Here is a 25319-nt window from a genome sequence, read left to right as displayed (position 1 = left end):
TTTTTTTTTTTGCAATTGATGTGTGGAAAAAAAATTCAAATTGTCTGCTGACTACAGGATCATTTTTTATAAGGAAATTTTTTTGGAAATAACGCGGCTGTGAATCGATATATCGAAAAAGTCGATAAATGTTTTTTGTTGGGAATTAAATGCTCTACAAAAAAGGTCTCTTATTATTTTTTGATAAATTCATTTTTTCGAAAGTTATTGGAGATCAAAGTTGAGTTCGTAGTAAATTTTAGAATTATTTGACTTTTCCGCGGAAATTATTTGAATTTTCGCGGAAAAATTATAAATCATTAAATTTCCAATTTATTTTAAAATATATGCGTGTAAATTTTTTTTGAATTTAAGTTGTTTTGATAAAAAAAAATTGGAATTATTTTATTTAATTATGGGAATTTTATATATTTATTTATTTATTTTTATATAGTATCGATTACTATATATGTTTGTTATACTTACACTGGATTTCAATGACACTTTTACAAGTGAAAGTTTCATTTTTTTTTTTTTTTTTTTTTTTTTTTTATATAAATAATTTTTATATAAAAGGAATAAAATTTTTTTGTAATCACTTGCAATAATTATTTTATTAATTGATTATAATTAATTCCTAGTGATATAAAATAAATAATCAAACCTCTAATATTTTTTTTTAAATGCGTAATTAAATGTAAAGTTAAGTAACAAAATTTTTAAAAAATTTATCATTCGGTTCTTTTTAGAATTAATTAAAAAAAATTAATTGTCACTAAAAAAATAATTTCAAGGTTTTATGACCCAGAATTTTACTACGAACGAGTTTTTGATGATAATTAATCTCAATCAATTAGAAAAATTAGTAATTAAATTGAAAAAAAAAATGTCGGGCTCATAAATATATAAACTTTCATGTATTCAAATTATAACTATTATATGTATGATATATATTTATATTTAAATTTAAATAACATATTCAATAACAATCACGTCATCGGTCTGAAATAAAACAATAATTTATTCGAGATTAAAAAAAAAATTTAATTTAATTTTCAGTATTTAGCAAATAAATATAATCGATTAGTGATATCAGTAAATAATTTATTTACTGAACTACTTAAATTAAATAACAAGTCCATTGATATAAATATTTATCGAGGGTATTACGTGTTCGTAGAAGATAAGTTAATGAATAATGATATTTATGAATGACAAAAATGATATTTATTATTTTATTTAAAGTTGACGAGACTGTACTGTGTGCTCATGTACGAATCGAGAGTTTTAAAAGTTTCTTCAGCAGATATAAGATATATAACATAAGAATAAGAAGTTAGCCTTATATGGTTGGAGAAACCGTGACGTTATTCAGAATATAAGGAGAGTAGGCCGATGCCGTACGGTTTACATGTAGTAATGCACTTAAAGTCCTCGCCCACAGGGAATCACGATTCAATGACGCCTGCAAGTGTTTAAATAAATATTTATTTTATAAATTTATATTAATAATTTAATGATACTGCAGTTACCGGACGTCTAGTAATTTTAGGATTTTTTTTCTACTTGTTAAATACAAAAAAAAAAAAAAATCTAAAAAATGCATGTGTAGGAAATTCAAAAATCTATAGGTGCAATTTTTTTGAATATTTTTTTTTTTATAATTTATCATTTAAAAAAAAAATCAAAAATTACTGGACAAGAAATTCAGTATAATAGTGAGCCGATGTCTAATAATTTTTGGATTTTTTTTTCCTTATTAATTACAAAAAATAAAAAATCTAAAAAAATGCACATGTAGGAAATTAAAAAATCTATAGGTGCAATTTTTTTGAATATTTTTTTTTATAATTCATCGTTTTAAACAAAATCCAAAAGTCATCAGAAAAGAAATTCAGTATCATAGTAAGCCGAGGTCTAATAATATTTGGTTTTTTTTTTCTACTTATTAATTACAAAAAAAAAAAAAAATCGAAAAAAATGCATGTGTAGAAAATTCAAAAATCTATAGGTGCCAATTTTTTGAATATTTTTTTTTTTATAATTTATCATTTAAAAAAAAATCAAAAATTACTGGACAAGAAATTCAGTATAATAGTTAGCCGATGTCTAATAATTTTTGGGTTTTTTTCTCTACTTATTAAATACAAAAAAAAAAAAAATCTGAAAAAATGCACATGTAGGAAATTAAAAAATCTATAGGTGCAATTTTTTTGAATAATTTTTTTTTATAATTTATCATTTTAAAAACAATCCAAAAATTATTAGACAAGAAATTCAGTATAATAGTAAGCCGACGTCTGATAATTTTTGAATTTTTTTTTTTACTTATTGATTACAAAAAAAAAAAAAATCTGAAAAATGCACATGTAGGAAATTCAAAAATCTATAGGTGCAATTTTTTAAAATATTTTTTTTTTTTTTATAATTTATCATTTTAAAAAGAATCCAAAAATCACTAAACTAGAAATTCAGTATCATAGCAAGCGGACGTCTAAAAATTTTTGTATTTCTTTCAAAACGATAAATTATAAAAAAAAAAATATTTAGAAAAATTGCACATATAGATTTTTTAATTTTCTACATGTGCATTTTTTAAAATTTAAGTTTTCTTTGTAATTGATTTTATTTTAAGATATTTTTTGAAGCTATGGATAAAAAAAAATATTACATTTTATAAAGTATTATACATGTTATATTATATATTATTATAAATCTTAGAAAGAAGTCTGAAGAAGTCTGTGGTCATGCTTCGGTTATTTCGGAGCTGGAGCATGACGAAAGACAGATAAAATTCTCAAGTATTATCATCGTGTACCATTGAGAGTCATGTTTTTGAAAATAAAACTATCAACCTCACATATAAATCCTACAATTTTTTATTTTGATCCATTGAATTTCAAAATTAATTTTCCCACTTTTGAAATCTATGAAATTTCGAACCCCGTACTATAATCAGATCTACCTTTCAATTTTTTATTACTGACATCCATATAAATTTCGACCTAAAGAGCGCGAAATATAAAATTTCAAATTTCATTTTTTTTTGCAAACTAAAATAATTAAGTGACTAAAAAATTTTTCAAATTTTTCAAAAAAAAAATTCCTTTTTTTTTTTTTTCTAAAAACTGCATTTTTATGTTCCATGAGCTAGAGCCATCAGGCGGTTGAACTCTAAATTAAAATGGCCGATTTACTCTGACGGTAACCAAAAATTCTTTTATTATTTTATAAAATAAATTTATAAATTTGAATAAAAAAAAATATATATATATATATAATTTATGAATTATTTTGTGGAATCATTTGACTTTCACGTTTAGTGCGATTGTATTCTTCTTTGACGCATATAATAAAAATGGCTGATATAGAAATATTTGCAAATACTAGACAAGTTGACCATCGTCCCCCTAAAAAAATACAAAATTTATTTATTATCAGAATTATCAATAATAGTAGAGGTGACTTATAATTTTTACCCATGCCAGGAATACAATAAGACAAATAAAATATCATCCCAACAATATTTGATAAAAAAATCATGTAACCGCCGACAATGGCTTCGGAAATGGGGAAAGAAATTTCGGATGCCAGCTCCAGGTACAGGGCGGAAGTTGACCAGTTAGTAGCAATGCCAAGTATTACAGCAGCATATAATTTGTGTTTATGAAAGACGAGTACTTTGCAATCGAGTAGAATTATCCATAGAAACATCATCGATGAAATAATAAGCAATATTGATATCGCGGTTTTTAAATGGCCTTGAACAATGTCCATTATTCTCGATGTTACTAGACATAATATACTACTTAGGACCACTGTCCAAAATGCTAGTTTATCTGATTCTTCCTAGAAAATTTAATTATTAATTTTTTTTATGAGTGTTAATGTAATGATCCGGAAGTTAGCAGACAATTAACAATTTTTGAATTTTTTTTTTTTCAATAAATCAATTGCAAAAAAATAAAATAAAAATATGCACATGTAGAAAATTAAAAAAGCTACAGGTGCAATTTTTTAAATATTTTGTATTTTTTTAAATTTGTTGTTTTTTTTAAATTCAAAAATTATTAGACGTCGGCTAACTTCAGTATCATTTAATGTAGCAGGCATCAGATAAATTTAAAACTATAAATAAATAGAGTAAATAATTAAAAAAAAATATTTATAAAAAATGCACTTATTAATTTTGAAATTTTTTAAATGCGCATTTTTTAAAAATTTTATTTTATTAATTATTTACTCCATTTATTAATAATTAAAAATATGTCTGATATCTGCTGCATTCACATTTATAATGTAGCAGACAGACAAATTTATTACAATTAATAAAAAGAGTAAATAATTAAAAAAAAAATATTTACAAAAAATGCACTTAGTAATTTGAAAATTTTCAAAATGCGCATTTTTTTTAAATTTAATTTTATTAATTATTTACTCTATTAATTAATAATTTTAAATTTATCTGTCTGCTACATTTACACTCATATTTTTTTTTCAAAATTTTAGAATATGAAATTTTATCGTCACAATTTTTAATATTTTATGAATGTTATTACAAATATATAAATTACTTATAATTAGGGTGGAAATATTAAAAAAAAAAAAAAAATTATAGTGGTCATGGATTGATTTTTGAAAAATTTTAAACAATTATATTTAAAAAATTTTAATTTTGGTTTAAAAAAAAAAATAACACATATTTTGGGGAGACCATTAACTGTAAATATGAAAAATATATATATTGATATATTTATTTACTTGTGTAATTGTTCCAAAGGCCATTGTTATCATCGCTAGCCAAGGACTGGTCATACCCTGAGTTAATGCCGCAGAGAGACAAAGAAACCACATGTTCTTGTTTCTAATTAACAAAAAATGCGTTAATTATTTAATAAATAACGGTAATTATAACAATTAACTAATTAGTGACCTCAAGTGTAAAAAATAAAAATTTTGCCAGCTGTTAAAATCGGGCATAGATAAATGTATAACTGAATATAGATTTTTAAAATATGAATATTCGATATTAATTCGGTTTTGCGAACAGCAGTCGATGAAAGTATTAAATTAGTATTAATAATAAATGAGGAGTTAATTTAATTGTAATTAAAAAAAAGTCATCATCCCTTGTGGGGATCGAACCCACGACCTTTGGATTAGAAGTCCAACGCGCTATCCTCTGCGCCAAAGGGACATATTTTTGCCGGGCCGAATAGCTATACTTAAGCTTGAGCGTCATTTCAGTAAATAAAATCATCAATGACGTCATTAAAAAAAAATAAAACAGGTGTTTTATGGATATTTATAAATTACCTCGTGATTTTAATCAATGACTCGGATAATCCGAGAGTTGATACTTGAATATTCGTGTTTGATATTTGGGACTGTTTTGGAAAACATGCTAATATTCCAATTAATACCATGCATTGAATAACAAATTCTGAAAAAAATTTTAATAATTTAAGCTGACAGAGCTAAACCTTAAGGAAATTTTCATCTGCGAAAAGTGAAAATACTTCTTACAGATTGAAAATAAGAGTTTTTAAAATCTTATTTTATCTTCTATGCTCTGAAAAAATTTTATTAAGTCCTAAGAAGTCAAATTTTGAAAGTTTTCTGGAAAAATTATTAAGTAAAATTTTTGCAGAAAATTCCATGGCAACAAAAAGTTTTTCAAAGTCAGTCAGAAAAATTCACTAAAATTAAGTCTTAGTAATTTTTGTAGAAGAGTTGGAAAATTTGACTTAGAACTTTTCCAAATTTTTAGTGTTGATCTGTAAGAGTTATTTTCATTTTTTGCAAAGGAAAATTTCCACAAAGAAAACGACTTTTATTTTTTATAATTATAGAGAATTTTCCGCTTCGCATTTGAGGTGTGCAATTTTTTTTTTTAATTTTAAAATATTTAACGGACTAACCGATTCTCATTAACGACATTATCTGGTCTTGCAAATTTATCTGATAGACAGATATACCAGATAATCTTGAGCTGTTATTATTATCATCAGTAAAATTGAGACTCGGTCCTGTAATTTGGACAGTACGGAGACTCGGAATCGAACTTCGGCTGGACAGAGGCGAATTATTATTTTTACTGAGCCCAACAAGGGCCGGTCCGAGGATATAGGAAAGAGCCATCCCGATTTGACTGGATGCTGAGGAAATTCCGGTGGCGGTCGTGCGTTCTCCTGTTGGAAACCAGACGGCGGAAACTAGAGCTGTGGCTGGTCCGATAATGACTCCGGACAGTCCGTTTATTATCGCTGCCATGTGTGCGGTCCTATTTTAAGGATAATAGAAGTTATTTTTAATAAATATATGAGTTATATATTTATTGTGGATTTTTTAATTTAAGTATCGCACCTACGTGGTGAAGATTGATGTGCGGGTGGATATGCAACGTAAGGAAGTTGCGACTGTTGACAAGACGGCGGCTATTTTTAATGGAGTTGACAAATCTATTTTTTTTTAATTAATAAATTGATTAATTTAAATTTTTTATATAGTTAAAATATTTTTCTTATATATGATAGCTTGTAAAAATATATATCGACTCGGTTTTACAAATCACTTTGTATTGATATAAATAATAATTGTGATTTGGTATAGGGTTCAATAGTAAGTTGATTGACAAAATGGTGAGTAAATTACTAATTACTAACAGTCGTTATTATTCTGATAAATTGTGGGTAATTATACGAGACAGTGGCAATTGGAAATATTTAACACTTCGAGCAATGAATATAAATATGAAGGTGATGTCAATAATTTAATCAGATGTTGTAGAGATTGTAATATATATTTAAATATTTCCCAAAGAGTTTATTTTTGGCGTAATCTCATGGTAATAATTATCAATGAATAATCGCCGTGTATATTAAGAGTTTATGGTATTAATTATCAAACTTATTATCCGGGGAGAAAAGTATCACTATTGGAACTCACACAATTAACTATTATTACATTTAAATCGGACTGTCGTGTTGTTTATATAAACAACTCTAGGGCGAAATAAGAAGGAGTAATTTAAATAAAATAAATAAATATTTATTAGTAAATTTTTTCGGCGGGTTCTTGGGCCCTCTGAGCTCCCCGATATTTAAAACGTTTAAAATAAGTAAATAGTCACCTGTTTCATTGAGCAGCCAACAACAAGGCAGACAACAAGTCAAATAAGTAATGCAGCCCCAATTGGAAATAAGCGCGAGTGAATTTTTGTTCCAATTAGGAAACGCCTGGATAACAGATTTACCAATTGGTCCCCATGTGTTCCAAACGCAACACTGCGTGCTATTTAGGGCACAAAAAAGACCCAGTGCAGCCCAACGTCGCTTCAATGATTTGCTGTCATTTTTAATTAACAATTGTCTTCCTTCACTAGACTCGCCCAGTTCTCTTTCTATTTGCACACTGTATCTTATGTTCGACATCCCTTTTTTATTTATATTTTATAATTAATTATTTATTCATCTACTCAACAACATTATCATACTTACGCGGTCGTAATTTACGCTCTTTATTATCCTCCTTTTTTTTATTTTTTTTTTTACCCTTTGATTTTGACATTTCTAAAGTTTCTATCGATTTCTTCGATTCACTATCGATTTCATTAACCCCCATTTATATTATTATCACAAATAAGTTTATTAATATTAATTATCAGTTTCTAAAATATTTATTATTATTTAAGTCAATTGAAATATAAATATAAACAAATTTTATTGATCAACTCATTTAATAAAATACAAATTCATTATATATGAAGATAGTCATTTATTTATTTTTTTTTTTTCATATATTTTACCATCGACATTTTATAATTATTGGTTAATATACACATATCTATATATATAAAAGTTCGATTCGATAATAACATTTTCTTATTCTTTTAGTATTAATAATAATTATAAATTATGAATGTTTCCAATTGTGTGTTGCAAATCATCATATTTATCAATAAGATTAATATATGTACCAACTAAATACAACATGTTTTTATTTAAATTCTTGGGCGGCACCGTCACCATGACATCGAATAGAGATATTCCAAATAAAATTTTTCTATCAGAATTTTCTACTTCATGACAAATTATTGGACTTCCAAAAAAACTCTATCGACAACAAATAATAAAACAAATATATAAATATATATTTGTAATAAAATACACTGTAAAAAATCCAGAGTGAATTCGGAGTGAAATTAAATCCGAATTCACTCCGCATTCACTCCGACACTCGGAGTTCCGGAGTTTAAAAAAAAATCACTCCTCATGCGGAGTGAATTGGGAGTTTTTTTTTAGCGGAAGGATCTCGGAGTGACGCGGATTTTATTTCACTCCCAATTCACTCCGGTCCGGAGTTTTAATACTTAAATAAATTTATATTAAACTGCTAAACAATGTGTGTGTGTGTGTGTGTGTGTGTGTGTGTGTGTGTGTGTGTGCGTTCATGTGTGTGTTTGAGTGTGTGCAGGTGTTTGTGTGCATGTGTGCAAATTCGTGCGTGTGTGCAAATGTGTGCTTGTGTGCAAATGTGTGGGTGCGTGTGTGTGCGAGTGCGCGTGTGTGCCTAAATATGTATGTGCGTATGTGTGTGCATATCAGCTGATCAATAATGTAATACGCGAATTTTTACTTCGATTTTATTGAGTGGAGTTATATTTTATTAATAATATTTACAAAACTCCGCTCCGGAGTGAATTTCACTCCGGAGGGATTAAATTAATAAAAAATTATCTACTCCGCGAAAACTCCCCAGCGGAGTGAATTTCACTCCGAGAGGAGTGAATAATTAAAAATTCATTCACTCCGGATTTAATCCGCATTCACTCCGCGAATTTTTTACAGTGTAATCAGTTAAATTTCACACAAAATATAAAACTACTTACTAAACTGACAGTGTCATTAGTATCATCTCTCCGTGAAAATATAATTCCGTCGCCATCATTAAACATTTTTTCCATTTCATAATTTTGAAAAGTTATCAAATTCCTCTCACAAATATTTATATCATATGAAAGTTTATTATATCCTACAAAAAATTTATTAATATTTTTTTGTACTGGAAAAAGGGGAGACCGGGGCACAACCCCCATAATTTGGGTTGAAATCAAAATTTGAATTTAGTGTCATTAATTCGCACAATTAAATTTTTGAAAAATTTCAAGTAAAAATGATAAAATGTATGAATAATTACTTTGTGGACATGGTTCATATTGCCAACGAGTTATAAAACATCTAGACTTATCGATACGAGGGTAATTTCCAGTCATTTGTATATTGGGTAAAATTTTGTACTCAGAAGAGTAAGGAATCGGTTTTTTAAGAATCAAAAGAGCGAAATCGGTCTTATAAAAGACATCACTTTTTACTGAGAACGGCAGAATTATATTTGTTACGTTTTTTATAATGCAATGGCGAATAGAACCAGTGCAATTGGCTCTGACAATCAGATCCTCAGCTTTTCTTCTAAACATTAATTGCAATTCAAATATATAAAATTTATTGCTTTGAAAAAAATCCAAAAATTATTAGCCAAAAAATTCAGTATCATAGCAAGCGGACGTCTAATAATTTTTTGATTTTTTTTTCTACTGATTAATTACAAAAAAAAAATCTAAAAAAATGCACATGTAGGAAATTAAAAAATCCATAAGTGCAATTTTTTAAAATATTTTTTTTTTATAATTTATCGTTTAAAAAAAAATTCAAAAATTACTGGTCAAGAAATTCAATATCATAGCAAGCGGACGTCTAATAATTTTTGGATTTTTTTTCTATTTATTATTTACAAAAAAAAAAAAATCTAAAAAAATGCACATGTAGGAAATTCAAAAATCTATAAGTGCAATTTTTTTAAATATTTTTTTTTTTTATATTTTATCGTTTTAAAAAAAATCCTAAAATTATTAAACAAGAAATTCAATATCATAGCAAGCGGACGTCTAAAAATTTTTGGATTTTTTTTCTACTTATTAATTACAAAAAAAAAAATCTAAAAAAATGCATGTGCAGAAAATCAAAAAATCTACAGGTGCAATTTTTTAAAATATTTTTTTTTTATAATTTATCGTTCTGAAAAAAATCCAAATTTAAAAAAAAATTTAAAAAGCGCTTGGTATTAAATAATTATATAAATTTTTACCCAGAGATACTGTACGCCGAAGTCAATATTATTTGCGGACTAATAACGAAACCATAACTCAGATCTGCAACAACAAGTCACTAATTATTAAATTAATTAAAAATTTTTTTTTCCACAGCTGAAATATTTATTTTATTAACGATTATTATTATTCTAGTTATATATCAAGAAATAAAGACTTTGTAAGGGTTATTTTTCAAATTCGAAAGATTTTTAAATTTTCCGATGATTTTATCCGCGCGTTTTTCTTCAAAATGGCGCCCACGATACTTCGGAAAATAGAAATTGTCAATTTTGAGGACCAAAATTTTATTTTATTCATAATTAATAAATTTATTTATCAAAAGGAATTTTGAAAATTTCTTTCACTAAAAAAAAAAATCTTACTTACGAAAATTTGAATTTTCTGTCATGTCTTTAATAACTACCGTCCATTCATACTTCAAATTCTGCGTATATTCATTACGATCATGATCATTGTTTTCTTTGAGACATTTCTGTGCATTTGAGTTACTAATTAACAGTGCAGTTAAAATCACCTTGAAAATCACCATTTTGTGTTTACTTGAGTACAAGTTCTATAATAAAATAAAAATGAACTAAAATTTTTTAATAAAAAATTTCTGCTTTGTTTCAACCCACCACTCAGTTAATATTAAATTTTTATTGCTCAATTTTTTTTTTGATAAAGACTAATTATAGACCGTATGAAATCAAAAAGGCGACAATTATTTCATTGAGGTATTGGTTATCATCAATAATTATATACTTACTTTTAATTGCTTAATATTAAAAAAATTAACTATAATTAAAACTATTAGATTAAATCTTTTGTTAAAAATTTCTTGATATTACGAAATAAAAAATTTAATTTTTATATTTTTTCAAAACTGATATTTTAAGAAAAAAATAAATAAATATTCAAATATATCAGAGGGGAGGGAAAATGCGGCCTCTATAATTTTTTTTAAATCGAATTTTTTCCAAGGCTTATAAAAAAAAAATATATATGGTATGGAATATTAATTAGTGTGAATAACAATAAAATAAATATTAAATAATTTGAAAATAAGTGTAGAGACAAAAAGGGTGGGAATGACATTTGATAAGCAAGCCAATGAAAATTTAGGAGCTAATCGATATAATTAGGGGTAGCCAATGAAAATTAACGCAAACGAGACATGCGCCTTATATAACATGTTTATAAACATACAGGTATATGTATATATGTATGTGGTCTTGTATAATTTCCCCCTTGCATCTCTGTCCATATTTCTTCATCCCCTTTGTCTTTCGTATCAATGGCGCTATTTTCCTTCCCTAATTTTCCTCATTATCATTCGTGTAATCCAGCTTAACTTCTTATAAATATACTACTCGGTTATATATTTTATACTGTTTATAAATCCTTCATATTTATTATTATTATTATTATTATTATTATTATTATTATTATTATTATTATTATTATTATTATTAGTTATTTTTTTTTTCATAAATTTAAGATCGGTCTAATCATCTAGTCCCTTACTGTTTTATTTAAAGAAAAAAATATGATCAGCATAAAGAAATATTGAGATTGCGCGGGGTGCAGTTGCGCGTTAGTAATTTTGAAAGATTAAAAATATTTATTTTTAAATAATCAGAGTATCAATACATATTATCATTATTTTTATTATACATCATATATATTTCAAATTTATATTTTACAAGAGATACAAAATTTTTTATAAAAGCGAATAAAAATACTTAATTAATTATATTTTAATAATTAATATACAGATTATAGTTTATTATTCATACATTGACTCACTTAAACATATATATTTATTACTATACTTTTGTATTTTTTTTCTCGTATCAATTTGTAAAATTACGACCCTTAGGGATCGAGTTTCGGCTTCTTTGCCAAAAAATATATTAATATAAAAATAATATGGTAAAATCATAGGGAGGTGGACAATAATTTAAAATTAGAATTTAATTTTGACCATACATTGGAAGTTTCGTCCCTTTATTGGGACTTCTTCAGCAACTTGATATAAATTCTATCGTCTACTAGATGTTTTTGAGCCATACGTCATTTTATTTAATGATATAAAAATAATTAGCATTTTTGATATTTTAATTACAATAAATAAATAACAATTTAATGAAATAAATATAAACTCCAATTCATGTGACACTCGATACATATACTCTCAACTATGGTTCATACTCAATGTATGGTCAAAATTAAATTATAATTTTGAATTATTGTCCACCTCCCTATGATTTTACAATTTTATTATAAGTTGATCTGGACAGGACTTTAAATTAATATAAATAAATAATTAAAACTCAAGTACACCAAAAAGAATTAGCAGTAATTTTAAAGTATATCAAAAATGTTAATAGAAATTTTATAGAAAATTTTATTACCTTCAAAAAAAGTCCTATGAGTCAAGTCGCTAAAGTCCATATTTTCCGAGTTATAATCATTTTAATAATTTGAAAAATAAAATGTCAATTAAAATTTTTTTTTTATATTATATTTCTCAAATTATTAAAATTACTATAACTCGGAAACTATGGACTTTAGCGATTTGATTCATAGGACTTTTTTTGAAGGGAATAAAATTTCCTATAAAATTTTTATTAACATTTTTGATGTACTTTCATTGGTTTATGTTCTGCAAGCCAATAAAGGTCAATTTTATAGGAAAAATGAGTTCCGCAACGGACACAAGTGAAACAGCTGGAATTACAGCTAAGTAACTCTGGGCACTTTTGAAGAACACCAAATGCCCTACAATTTGCGACCAAAACCGCCTTGATATCATGAAACGCAGCTGAGTATTAGAAAGTTACAAAAAAAAGTAATTTAATTTACGTGTATTTTATATGGGAAATCTTTGAAATCAAATGGCAAGTACTTAGCATTGGAATTAGGAGCTCATATTTAGTGAGAATTTTTTTTTTTTTTATGTAGATTGAGATTTTGCTTGAGGATTTAAAAAAAAAAAAACTTTTGCGGAAATGAATCACCTTAATACGGAGTAAATAGGTAATTTTTTTTTTACCAGCGTAATTTCGGATTTAATTTTCCTCCGATTCAAAATTTTAATACTAAAATAAACTCCCTTCGGAATTAATTTTACTCCGAAGGGATTAAATAAATAAACAGTCGCCCTCTTTACATTTACTCCGTTAATTCACATTCACTCCGCAAATTTTTCCGTGTAATTAAAAATTAAACTCACAAATTAACAATTACTTATAAATTTAAATTTGAAATCTCTGAATTTTTCCCGCCATTTTTTTATATCTCAACTTATAATTCCTTATTAATTGAACTACAAATAAATAATATCACATATCATATAAATTTGTTATTTTTATTGTAACCTTACACTATCAAAAGAAAAAAAAAATATATATATATATACATATATATAACAGGGATGAACGTTACCCCCTCTAGCAGCCCTCGTTTTTCGTGGTGGTTACGAGGTGAGTGAACGTGCGGCTGTCCAAGCTCATTCAGATGCACGTTCAACTTTATATCACTTCGGATCTCTATTAAATTAATCACCTGAAAAAATACACATCTACATATATATATATATATATATTATTTTAAATAAGTAAATAAACAATTCAGTTTAATTTTAATTTTCATTACAATGAAATTTTTTTGCCGAGTGTTTGATTGTAATTATTATCAATAAAATAAAAATAAATTTTTATTATAAATATGTTAATTTTTTAATGACTGATATGTGATATATTATGAGAAAATTAGACGAGTGCGAAATGTGGAATTTGATGACAAGTTAAACTATATAACGAAACATGAGAATTTTAAGTGAGTGAGTTAAATAAAATCAGTCGTTAAAAGTAAGTCTGTATGAACGTTACTAATTTTTTTTAAATTCAAAATGAATTTTAATTAGTGAAAAAAAAAAAAAATTTGTGATAATAGAATTTTTTTAATTAATTAATTATCGTAGTTAAGTAAAAAAAATTTTGAAATGTCAACGAAATCAAATCCGCGACCTTCGTCCCCGCGGCGATTTTTCGCGCGGATTTACGGTCATCTCGAGAGCAAAGACGAGAGTGTAAATAAGACGGAAGATTTGACAGCTGGATTTGATGACAAGACTGACAGTGATCAAGTAATTAGAGACTCGCGGTTACGCGTAAAAAGATTCGTGGAGATTAAAAATTGCGCGGAACCGGGCGAGGGGGATGATGGGGACGAGGGTGACGATGAGGAAGAAGAAGTCAAGCGGGAGTTGGTTATCAAAGACAAAGTTGTAGATAAAGTTGAGAGCAAGGAAATAATTGGGGGTGAGTTAATTGACAGCAATTTTTCACGGCCTTTTTTACCTCACGGTATTTTCGCCGGAAGTGCGACGCATCCACTTCATCACCTGGCACACGGTGGACATCCGGTTCCTTCTATGCCGTCGCATCTTCAGAATCTCGCGGGACATCCGGCAGACTCGCACTTCCATGGGTTCTCTGCTTTCCGTAAGTAAATTATTATTTTTAATCTTCATATAAATTTTTTTTTGATAAATTTGAAAATTTATTTTTGAAATCGGGATTATTTATTTTTGATACTTAGTATGGAAATTTTTATGCGCAAAAAAATATAAAAAATTTTCAGAGGATATTATAAGAGGTATTTTATATATATATATATATTTAGTATCTATATTTAAATTTAAAAAAATTTTTCACTGTCCGGGTATCAGTGTAACGACAATCTGCTTATCGTATCGAGTAACGTGTGAGTAGATACAGTAGTTGTATGAACGTCCTAGGTGGTCAGCCTGAGAATATATATAAGTAAAGCTTAAATATACAATGTGATATATCTCAGATTTACTTTAGAAATTGTATTTTTACTTTACCAAAAATCTTCTCTACTTATATCAATCATTTTTTTTTACTAATAATATTTTTCTTATATATGATAGCTTGTAAAAATATATATCGACTCGATTTTACAAATTAATTTGTATTGATATAAATAATAATTGTAATTTGGTATAGGGTTCAATAGTAAGTTGATTGACAAAATGGTGAGTAAATTACTAATTACTAACAGTCGTGATTATTCTGATAAATTGTGAGTAATTATACGAGACAGTGGCAATTGGAAATATTTAACACTTCGAGCAATGAATATAAATATGAAGGTGATGTCAATAATTTAATCAGATGTTGTAGAGATTTTAATATATATTTAAATATTTCCCAAAGAGTTTATTTTTGGCGTAATCTCATGGTAATAATTATCAATGAATAATCGCCGTGTATATTAAGAGTTTATGGTATTAATTATCAAACTTATTATCCGGGGAGAAAAGTATCACTATTGGAACTCACACAATTAACCATTATTACATTTAAATCGGACTGTCGTGCTGTTTATATAAACAACTCTAGGGCGAAATAAGAAGGAGTAATTTAAATAAAATAAATAAATATTTATTAGTAAATTTTTTCGGCGGGTTCTTGGGCCCTCTGAGCTCCCCGATATTTAAAACGTTTAAAATAAGTAAATAGTCACCTGTTTCATTGAGCAGCCAACAACAAGGCAGACAACAAGTCAAATAAGTAATGCAGCCCCAATTGGAAATAAGCGCGAGTGAATTTTTGTTCCAATTAGGAAACGCCTGGATAACAGATTTACCAATTGGTCCCCATGTGTTCCAAACGCAACACTGCGTGCTATTTAGGGCACAAAATAGACCCAGTGCAGCCCAACGTCGCTTCAATGATTTGCTGTCATTTTTAATTAACAATTGTCTTCCTTCACTAGACTCGCCCAGTTCTCTTTCTATTTGCACACTGTACCTTATGTTCGACATCCCTTTTTTATTTATATTTTATAATTAATTATTTATCCATCTACTCAACAACATTATCATACTCACGCGGACGTAATTTACGCTCTTTATTATCCTCCTTTTTTTTATTTTTCTTTTTACCCTTTGATTTTGACATTTCTAAAGTTTCTATCGATTTCTTCGATTCACTATCGATTTCATCAACCCCAGAGTGAATTCGGATTTAAATAAAATCACAAATAATTTTTGAAAATTACCAAAAGTCTCGAATTAACAAAATTTCAGATGAATAATCAATGATATAAATGACAACACGATATAATTAAATCGTAAATTTATATAACTCGACCCATCTATTATCTATTAACATCAGAGTACAGTAGTAGTCCATTGTCAACGAAATAAACGTTACGCACGCTCGCTTAGATACGCGAGTCGCGTCGGTTGCGGGGGTTTATCCCGCCTCGCCACCTCGCAGCGATATTGTGATGAGATTACCGAACGCAGTTGGCCGCGTCTCAATGTTGTTCAGCACAACACCCACCACCTCATCTCGTACTGCTCCTACTTCTACAGCTACTACTCCTATTCTACCTCCTTCCGTTTTCTCTTTACTTCCTCAACCCACTGAGTCGTTCATCCCCAGTCCGCTCTATTCACTTATTCTTCTTACCATCCACACTCACTATTTTCCATCCCTTCATGCCTCTGTTATTTTTAATTATTATAATTATGTTCATAACAATTATGATTTAATACAACGGATTTAAAAAAAAAAATATATATTCTGGGTATTTTATTTTTAATTATCATTGTTATAAAATCAGTGTCAAAGTGATACTGTAACACGATATTGTCAGTCCATTACAACGTATGCGATAATTAGGATGCGGGGCAAAATGATACCGGAAGTAAGTAAGCACGAGGCTTCACGATTAATCTCGTCGAGTGTAAACGGATACCGGATCCTAATTGTCACTCTTACATGTGAAAAGAAGCTATAAGTTATACTATATATTATAATATATATCAACATGATGATATTATATTCATATTTTTGTATATAGAATATATAGAATACATTGAACTTGCGACAGGATGTAATTAAAACTCTTTCACCCATCGTTTTTATCAAATTAAAATTATCTAGTATAAAAATAAAAATAAAATCAAAGATTTTTTCAAAAAAAATTTTTTTGCCAAAATACATTTCATATTTGAAGTCCTGATGGCATTCCGAGTAAAATGAGTACCCACAACGATATCTTTTGATTTCATGAAATAATTGTTCAAAAAAATTTTTAAATTGTCATTTTTTTCGGTTACGTAATTTTTTATTTAAATATACAAGTGTGAGTACTCATTTTACTCGTCACTGTCTCGACTACACGATTCAAAAAAAAATTTTCTGATTCTCAAAAAAAAAAAATAATTTTTTGAAAATTACAATTTTGACCTTTTTTCTAAATATATCGATGTGGGTACTCAAACGAGAGGAATTTTTGTGTCAAGTACTATGGTATAGATTTCGCATTTAGTTTCAATAAATTTTTTTTTTTTTTTTTAAACAAAACAAATCTCTTTAATTACAAAGCGTAAAAAAAATAAATAGAAAGAGTATTTATTATTTTGATTCGTCAGATGTTTCTATTATTATTTTCCCATCGGATCCAATTATCCTGAGGCGATCACTTAATCATCTGAGTTTTGTTTAGATCCACCCTCGTGCCCTTTAAAAATTCATCCAGGTGTTAGATGCTGGTGAGAACTCATTCGTATTGCACGTGTCGTTTTATATATATATATTCATATATATATTTATCATAATTCAACATTGTCCTGCAGCACCACCCACTCTATTAATTTAATTTCTCACAATATTTAAAAATAAAATTCAAATATACTGGGGTATGTTATCGCGGGAATATTTAATAAAGCGTAAAAAAATAAAAATAACAGTGACAAAGTAAAAATTTTTACAAGCTTGTAAACGGGAATAAAAATATACGGATGAAATAGTTTGATTTAACAGATTTTTTTAACACTTTACTCTCTTTTTCTCTCTTACTCCACTCTTTACAATTCGATGGATAGTCCTTCTGTTCGTTGGGTCGCTCGACTGTCCGTCGAATTTGATCGGATTACAGTTGGCGTAACAATAAACATGATATACATATATATATTTATATACATATATAGATTTTCAAATGCTTACTCGTTTTCACGCACCAGCCAACAAAGTTTCCATAGAATTTGCAAACCAAATAAAACGATAAACTGTTTTTATTATCATTATTATTGTTTCAATTATATTTCATTAATTGTAACAATACATTTGTATATTAATTGATTTAATATTTATGCTCATATATATATATGATTTGCAATTGAGGGGAAACGCCGCGATAAATGCCCCGAGTCGAAATTGTTTTTAACTTGAACTCTGTTTCAACCTAGTATAGGTTTTAGTCTCAACGTCAGGGTGAAATGGGTTTTAGAAGATAGAGAACTCCATTGAAATTAAACCCTAATTTCAGTCCAGTAGCGCCTACATACGTTCGTTTTCAGACGAGTTAGGTTAAGAAAGGTTTTAAATTTAAACTGAGACAGTCTTAAATTTCAAATTAAACCCTGGTTCATTTTTTTTTCGAACTTATTTAAGGCGTACTAGGATGAAACAGAGTTTTAAACTTCGAACTGAACCCTAGTTCACTCCCCTGATTAAACAACTGAATTCGAGCGAATTAAAAATTTTAATTCTGTTATATTCTGTCGAATTCTGCAAAACAGAATTCAACTGAATTGAAATTTGAATTTTAATTGAACAGAATAAAACCGATTTTAAAATTTCAAATTCATTTTAATTCAGTTTAATTCAGATTTAGAACCAAAAATTGGAGAATTAATCAGAATTAAACTGAATAGAATTATTTAAATTCGTTTTAATTTGGACAAATTCTGGTTTTCCTGCCGAATTAGACAGAGTTCATTTTTAAATTAGGTACCGAATTAACAGAATTTATCTGAATTAAATAGAATTAAAAATTTAATTCTGTTATATTCTGTCGAATTCTGCAAAACAGAATTCAACTGAATTGAAAATTTTAATTTGAATTAAACAGAATAAAACCGATTTAAAATTTCAAATTCGTTTTAATTCAGTTTAATTCAGATTCAGAACCAGAAATTGGAGAATTAATCAGAATTAAACTGAATAAAATTATTTAAATTCGTTTTAATTTGGACAAATTCTGGTTTTCCTGCCGAATTAGACAGAGTTCATTTTTAAATTAGGTACCGAATTATCAGAATTTATCTGAATTAAATAGAATTAAAAATTTAATTCTGTTATATTTTGTCGAATTCTGCAAAACAGAATTCAACTGAATTGAAAATTTGAATTTGAATTAAACAGAATAAAACCGATTTAAAAATTTCAAATTCGTTTTAATTCAGTTTAATTCAGATCTAGAACCAGAAATTGGAGAATTAATCAGAATTAAACTGAATAGAATTATTTAAATTCGTTTTAATTTGGACAAATTCTGGTTTTCCTGCCGAATTAGACAGAGTTCATTTTTAAATTAGGTACCGAATTAACAGAATTTATCTGAATTAAATAGAATTAAAAATTTAATTCTGTTATATTCTGTCGAATTCTGCAAAACAGAATTCAACTGAGTTGAAAATTTTAATTTGAATTAAACAGAATAAAACCGATTTAAAATTTCAAATTCGTTTTAATTCAGTTTAATTCAGATTCAGAACCAGAAATTGGAGAATTAATCAGAATTAAACTGAATAGAATTATTTAAATTCGTTTTAATTTGGACAAATTCTGGTTTTCCTGCCGAATTAGACAGAGTTCATTTTTAAATTAGGTACCGAATTAACAGAATTTATCTGAATTAAATAGAATTAAAAATTTAATTCTGTTATATTCTGTCGAATTCTGCAAAACAGAATTCAACTGAGTTGAAAATTTTAATTTGAATTAAACAGAATAAAACCGATTTAAAATTTCAAATTCGTTTTAATTCAGTTTAATTCAGATTCAGAACCAGAAATTGGAGAATTAATCAGAATTAAACTGAATAGAATTATTTAAATTCGTTTTAATTTGGACAAATTCTGGTTTTCCTGCCGAATTAGACAGAGTTCATTTTTAAATTAGGTACCGAATTATCAGAATTTATCTGAATTAAATAGAATTAAAAATTTAATTCTGTTATATTTTGTCGAATTCTGCAAAACAGAATTCAACTGAATTGAAAATTTGAATTTGAATTAAACAGAATAAAACCGATTTAAAAATTTCAAATTCGTTTTAATTCAGTTTAATTCAGATCTAGAACCAGAAATTGGAGAATTAATCAGAATTAAACTGAATAGAATTATTTAAATTCGTTTTAATTTGGACAAATTCTGGTTTTCCTGCCGAATTAGACAGAGTTCATTTTTAAATTAGGTACCGAATTATCAGAATTTATCTGAATTAAATAGAATTAAAAATTTAATTCTGTTATATTTTGTCGAATTCTGCAAAACAGAATTCAACTGAATTGAAAATTTGAATTTGAATTAAACAGAATAAAACCGATTTAAAAATTTCAAATTCGTTTTAATTCAGTTTAATTCAGATCTAGAACCAGAAATTGGAGAATTAATCAGAATTAAACTGAATAGAATTATTTAAATTCGTTTTAATTTGGACAAATTCTGGTTTTCCTGCCGAATTAGACAGAATTCATTTTTAAGTTACGTACCGAATTAACAGAATTTATCTGAATTAAAAATTTAATTCTGTTCAATTCGATCGAATTCAGTTGTTTAATCAGGGTCCTCCTTACCCGAATTTCAGGCGAGTTAGGTTGAAAAAGGTTTTAAAATCGAGGCGGGAAATATCCACATCAAAAGGTTCAGATAAAATAAAGTGATTAATTAAAAATACTTACGTTCTTTTTTCAGTCGCAAGAAGAAGAAGAAAAGAAGGAAGACCAAGAAGACAACGTACGACATTCAGTGGTGAACAAACAGCGAGATTAGAACTAGAATATCATCGCGGGGAATATATATCACGTAGCAGAAGATTTGAATTAGCATCGGCATTGAGACTTACGGAGACGCAGATTAAAATATGGTTTCAAAATCGTCGGGCGAAGGATAAAAGGATCGAAAAGGCACAACTGGATCAACAATATCGGTAATTAATATATATATTGATATATGTGTAGCCTTTCATCGTTTTCTACGCGGATTTTTTGAAAATTTGAAATTAACCGCCAAAAAAGTTTTCAAGCTGAATGGGAAATTATTTATAACTTTAAATTTTAAATAAATGGGTTGCGTGCAGTAGGAAAAAATCTGATGTCAAGTGTAGCAAATAGATGAAAAAAATTTGAAGAGGGTGTGCTAAAAAATATATGAGCACAATAGTATCGTTCACGCGTAAAATCCCACTTAAGGCTATTTAGCGGCGTATCGCACTCAAAAATCATTCATTCATTCTCTATTTAATATAGTGTTTGTCACTCTCTACTTGGGGAATCACGATCCGACGATCCCCAACCACTCTAGCCCTTCAATATTTATATAGTTGTTATATACATTGTGATATTGTATGTGTAAATATATAGAGAGGCGGAAGAAGACATAAAACAAGTATAACAAAACCTCAGGCACCTGATTCACTGGCTTCGATATTATTTCATACCCAAAAACCACTTCTTCAAAGTATTATAAACTCTTGATAAATGCGTCCCATATTATTGCACTCCATTGAATTTTAGGGAAGACTATTTAGCTCATATATTTTAGCAGACTATTACTTTGAAATTGAAATTGCGGGTCAAATTTTCAGAATATCGTAAAAATTTATGAGGACTTTTTTTTAGCTCATCGAATTCTCTACAAAAAAGGTCTCCGTCAATTTTTCCATAAAATCATTGTGAAGCCTGGAAATTTTAAAAATTCAATTGATTTTTAAACCAGAAATTCGATGATCGTCAAAAAAATTCTACAAACTTTAAAATCAAAATTACGCATCAAATTTCGAAAATATCAAAAAAATGCTCATGACCTTTTTTGTAGCGCTCAAAATTCTCTACAAAAAAGCTCCTCATCACTTTCTACCCAAAGTCAATATTTACCTAATTATCAATAAATTATAATTAATCAAAATTAGTGAATTATCGATACCAATACCCCTTCACTAATTAACCAATAACTCATTAAAAATTAACATTACGTAAAAATTGCTCATGACCTTTTTTGTAGCTCTCAAAATTCTCTACAAAAAAGCTCCTCATCACTTTCTACCCAAAGTCAATATTTACCTAATTATCAATAAATTATAATTAATCAAAATTTGTGAATTATCGATACCAATACCCCTTCACTAATTAACCAATAACTCATTAAAAATCAACATTACGTAAAAATTGCTCAGGACCTTTTTTGTACAGCATTAAATTTCCCACAACTTTTGTCCCAAAAATTTTTCCATAGGACCTACAGCTGACACCATATAAATAATTTTCCATAACAATAAACGTTTTAACTCAACCGAATATTCATTTTTGATAAAAAAAATTATTTTAGATTAATTAAAGTGATTAATTATCATCGAAGATTAATTATCGAAACTATGATCGATAGATTAGAAAAAAATGACAAGATAATGATTGGATTACACGCTACTGGGGTCTGTTTCTACACGAGAAATCGACATGTGTTACATGTTACTACTTCTCTAATGGCTCTACAATATTTAATTCTTTATATTTTCATTCTCTGCTTCGTATTTTCACTCACTAAACCTATCAAGGGCTCTCAATAAAATATATAAGGGTCCTTAATAGACTCATCCCATATTTCCGTCCCCCACTATAAAAACAACTAAAAATCTAAATCATTATCATTATTATCATCATCCAAGAGATTTTTATTTTTCCACACGCGATATATTCATATATTTTTTGTCTACTCATATTTATAATTATAACTACCCATTAATTAAATAAATTATTATTTTTTTTTTATAGAAACTTTGCGGTGTCAAATGCGCTCGCTAATTTCCCAGTCTACAGCAATTTCTGCGGATTGTGTTTTTACAAGGATCCAAACAGGGAGTTGACACCCCACGCCTGTATTTCGTCACCTTATCGTCCTGATATTATGATAAAAAGTTTACAGGATAAAAATCGAGCGAGTAGCAGCAGTAGTTCTAGCAGCGAAAGCTCGGAAATTCCACCGATTGCTATTTCTCCGATTTAAAGACTTATTAATTTAATTATTATTATTATTAATTAATAAATTTATCAAGTGATTACTTAATTGTTTTTTAGTCTTATGTAGTTTATTTTTAAATTGTAATTTACTATTTTTTTTTCTTCATTACTTTTGGGGTTAATGAACTGAAATTAATTGACAATTGTTCAATTATCTCATGCCGTAATTATTTAATTACCTGATTTTTTTAAATTACCAAAAATATCTGTTAGTAAAATTAATTTTTACCATACTTATGGCGAAAGTTTAATTCCCGCCCTGGGAGGGAAGAAAGTCGTCTTTTTATTCATGAGAAAAATCAGCACATGCGCCATTTTCCCCATAATCGGCGGGAAAAATTTAAACCTTCAAGTGCAGGTCTAGTAAATTACAGGCCGAGGGAGAAAAGTAGGGCATTCTGATCCATGTGTGTAAATTTTTACTGTAGCCGAAGTAATTGCGTAGGAAAGTTTAAATTTTTACTCATTGGCGGGAAAAATTTAAATTCAAACTTCAAATTTTAGATGCAAATAAAAATATTCTAGAACTTTATATGCTAATTTTTATTATTTATCACTCGTAGGAAAAGTTACGACTTCTTTCTTCTCTAAGCAAGACAGGAATTTAAACTTTCGGTGCAGGGATAGTGAAAATTAGTAAATTACAGACCAAAGGAGAAAAGTAGGGCATTTTGACACACGTGTGTAAATTTTTACTGTAGCCGAAGTATTTGCGTATGAAAGTTTAAATTTTTGCTCATTGGCGGGAAAAATTCAAATTCAAATTTTAAATTTTAGATGCAAATAAAAGTATTCTAGAACTTCAAATGTTAATTTCTATTATTTATCTTTCGTAGGAAGTAGCGACTTTTTTCTTCTCTAAACAGGACAGGAATTTAAATTTCCGGCGCAGGGATAGTAAAAATTAGTAAATTACAGACCAAGGAAGGAAAGTAGGACATTCTGACCCATGTGCGTAAATTTGAACCCGAGTCGCAGGACTTGTATATGCAAGTTTTAATTTTTTGCTCATTGGCGGGAAAAATTTGAATTCAAACCTCAAATTTTAGATGCAAATAAGAGTGTTCTAGAACTTGATAGTATGCTAATTTTTATTACAGTCCAGTCGCGTTATAAGTTCGCCGACTTATATTTCCTCTATGACTGAAAATAATCGTGTACACATTCACGCGCTTGCAAAGTAGGGGAAGTGTAAGTTACTGCGTTCAACTGCTGAGCGGAAGTGGGGGTACAGAAATTCTTAGAATTATATTTCCCTACACCCCTGTAGGCGGACTTATAACGCGATTCAATTGTGTTCATCTTTCGTAAGAAGTTACGTCTTTTTTTTCTCTAAACAGGACATGAATTTAAACTTTCCGCGCAGGTATGGTAAAAAACCAATTCTTGTTATATGACAGTAGTCGAGCGGCAGACTCACTTGCATTGTATTCTGATAGTCCCGGGTTCGAGCCCTGTCTTGAGTAAAAATGATTTTTTTTAAATTTAAAAATTACATAAAATAAATCATTTCGTTTATATATATATTTATATATACTTTTACTCCAAATATTTAAATTAATTAATTTAAAATAATTAAAATATTTTAATGAGAAAAAAAAATAGTAAAATACATTTTTTTATTTTTATTTTACTGAATATAAATATTTTAAATTAACCAAAGACTTGTAATTTATTTAAAAAAAAAAAACATGACAAGAATAATTAAATAAATTTATTTTTATTGTATGTAACTAAAAAAAAACGTAATAACATATGAAAGGTTTATAATAATAAAATACACATATGACTGAAAAAATTTTTTTATTATCACCCTTTACAATATTAATTAATTAATATAATTAAAATAAAATATATATTTACAACCTTTTATTATAAATTACCGCAACCTTGTAAAAAAATTAAATTAAAAAAAAAATTGCACCAAAAAAAAACACTTACCTCATTGAAAAAATGTACGATTGGCCATTTGAGGACAGACACGTGGACATTCTTTCCGACCAGGCCAAATGGTTAACCAGAAATTAATGAAAACGAAAGACAACAATTAATACAATAAAAA

The 25319-nt window shown here is 27.6% G+C and overlaps 2 protein-coding genes and 1 non-coding gene across 3 annotated transcripts; 1 reads left to right on the top strand and 2 right to left on the bottom strand.

Annotated features, from left to right (window-relative positions):
- Window positions 1-3184: 3184 nt before the first annotated feature.
- LOC130671370 (solute carrier family 49 member 4 homolog) lies at window positions 3185-7727 on the bottom strand. The gene is made up of 8 exons (XM_057475223.1): window positions 7479-7727; window positions 7112-7414; window positions 6350-6440; window positions 5901-6262; window positions 5296-5422; window positions 4741-4843; window positions 3459-3828; window positions 3185-3389 (listed from the first exon to the last, which is right to left on the bottom strand). The coding sequence occupies exons 1-8, from the start codon at window positions 7600-7602 to the stop codon at window positions 3262-3264; spliced, it is 1608 nt and encodes a 535-aa protein (XP_057331206.1). The 5' UTR covers window positions 7603-7727; the 3' UTR covers window positions 3185-3261.
- Trnar-ucu (transfer RNA arginine (anticodon UCU)) lies at window positions 5104-5176 on the bottom strand. Its single transcript has one exon. It is a non-coding gene; the product is annotated as a tRNA-Arg (tRNA).
- A 6094-nt stretch (window positions 7728-13821) lies between the features above and the next one.
- LOC130671874 (homeobox protein rough-like) lies at window positions 13822-24944 on the top strand. The gene is made up of 3 exons (XM_057475984.1): window positions 13822-14640; window positions 20937-21171; window positions 23012-24944. Exons 1-3 carry the CDS (start codon window positions 14139-14141, stop codon window positions 23241-23243), a joined length of 969 nt encoding a protein of 322 aa, XP_057331967.1. The 5' UTR covers window positions 13822-14138; the 3' UTR covers window positions 23244-24944.
- Window positions 24945-25319: the final 375 nt, after the last annotated feature.

Source organism: Microplitis mediator, chromosome 7, assembly GCF_029852145.1.
Source record: "Microplitis mediator isolate UGA2020A chromosome 7, iyMicMedi2.1, whole genome shotgun sequence".
Lineage (NCBI taxonomy): Eukaryota > Metazoa > Arthropoda > Insecta > Hymenoptera > Braconidae > Microplitis > Microplitis mediator.
The sequence above is the reverse complement of the archived record's forward strand: the minus strand, read 5'-3'. Positions and strand labels throughout refer to the sequence as shown.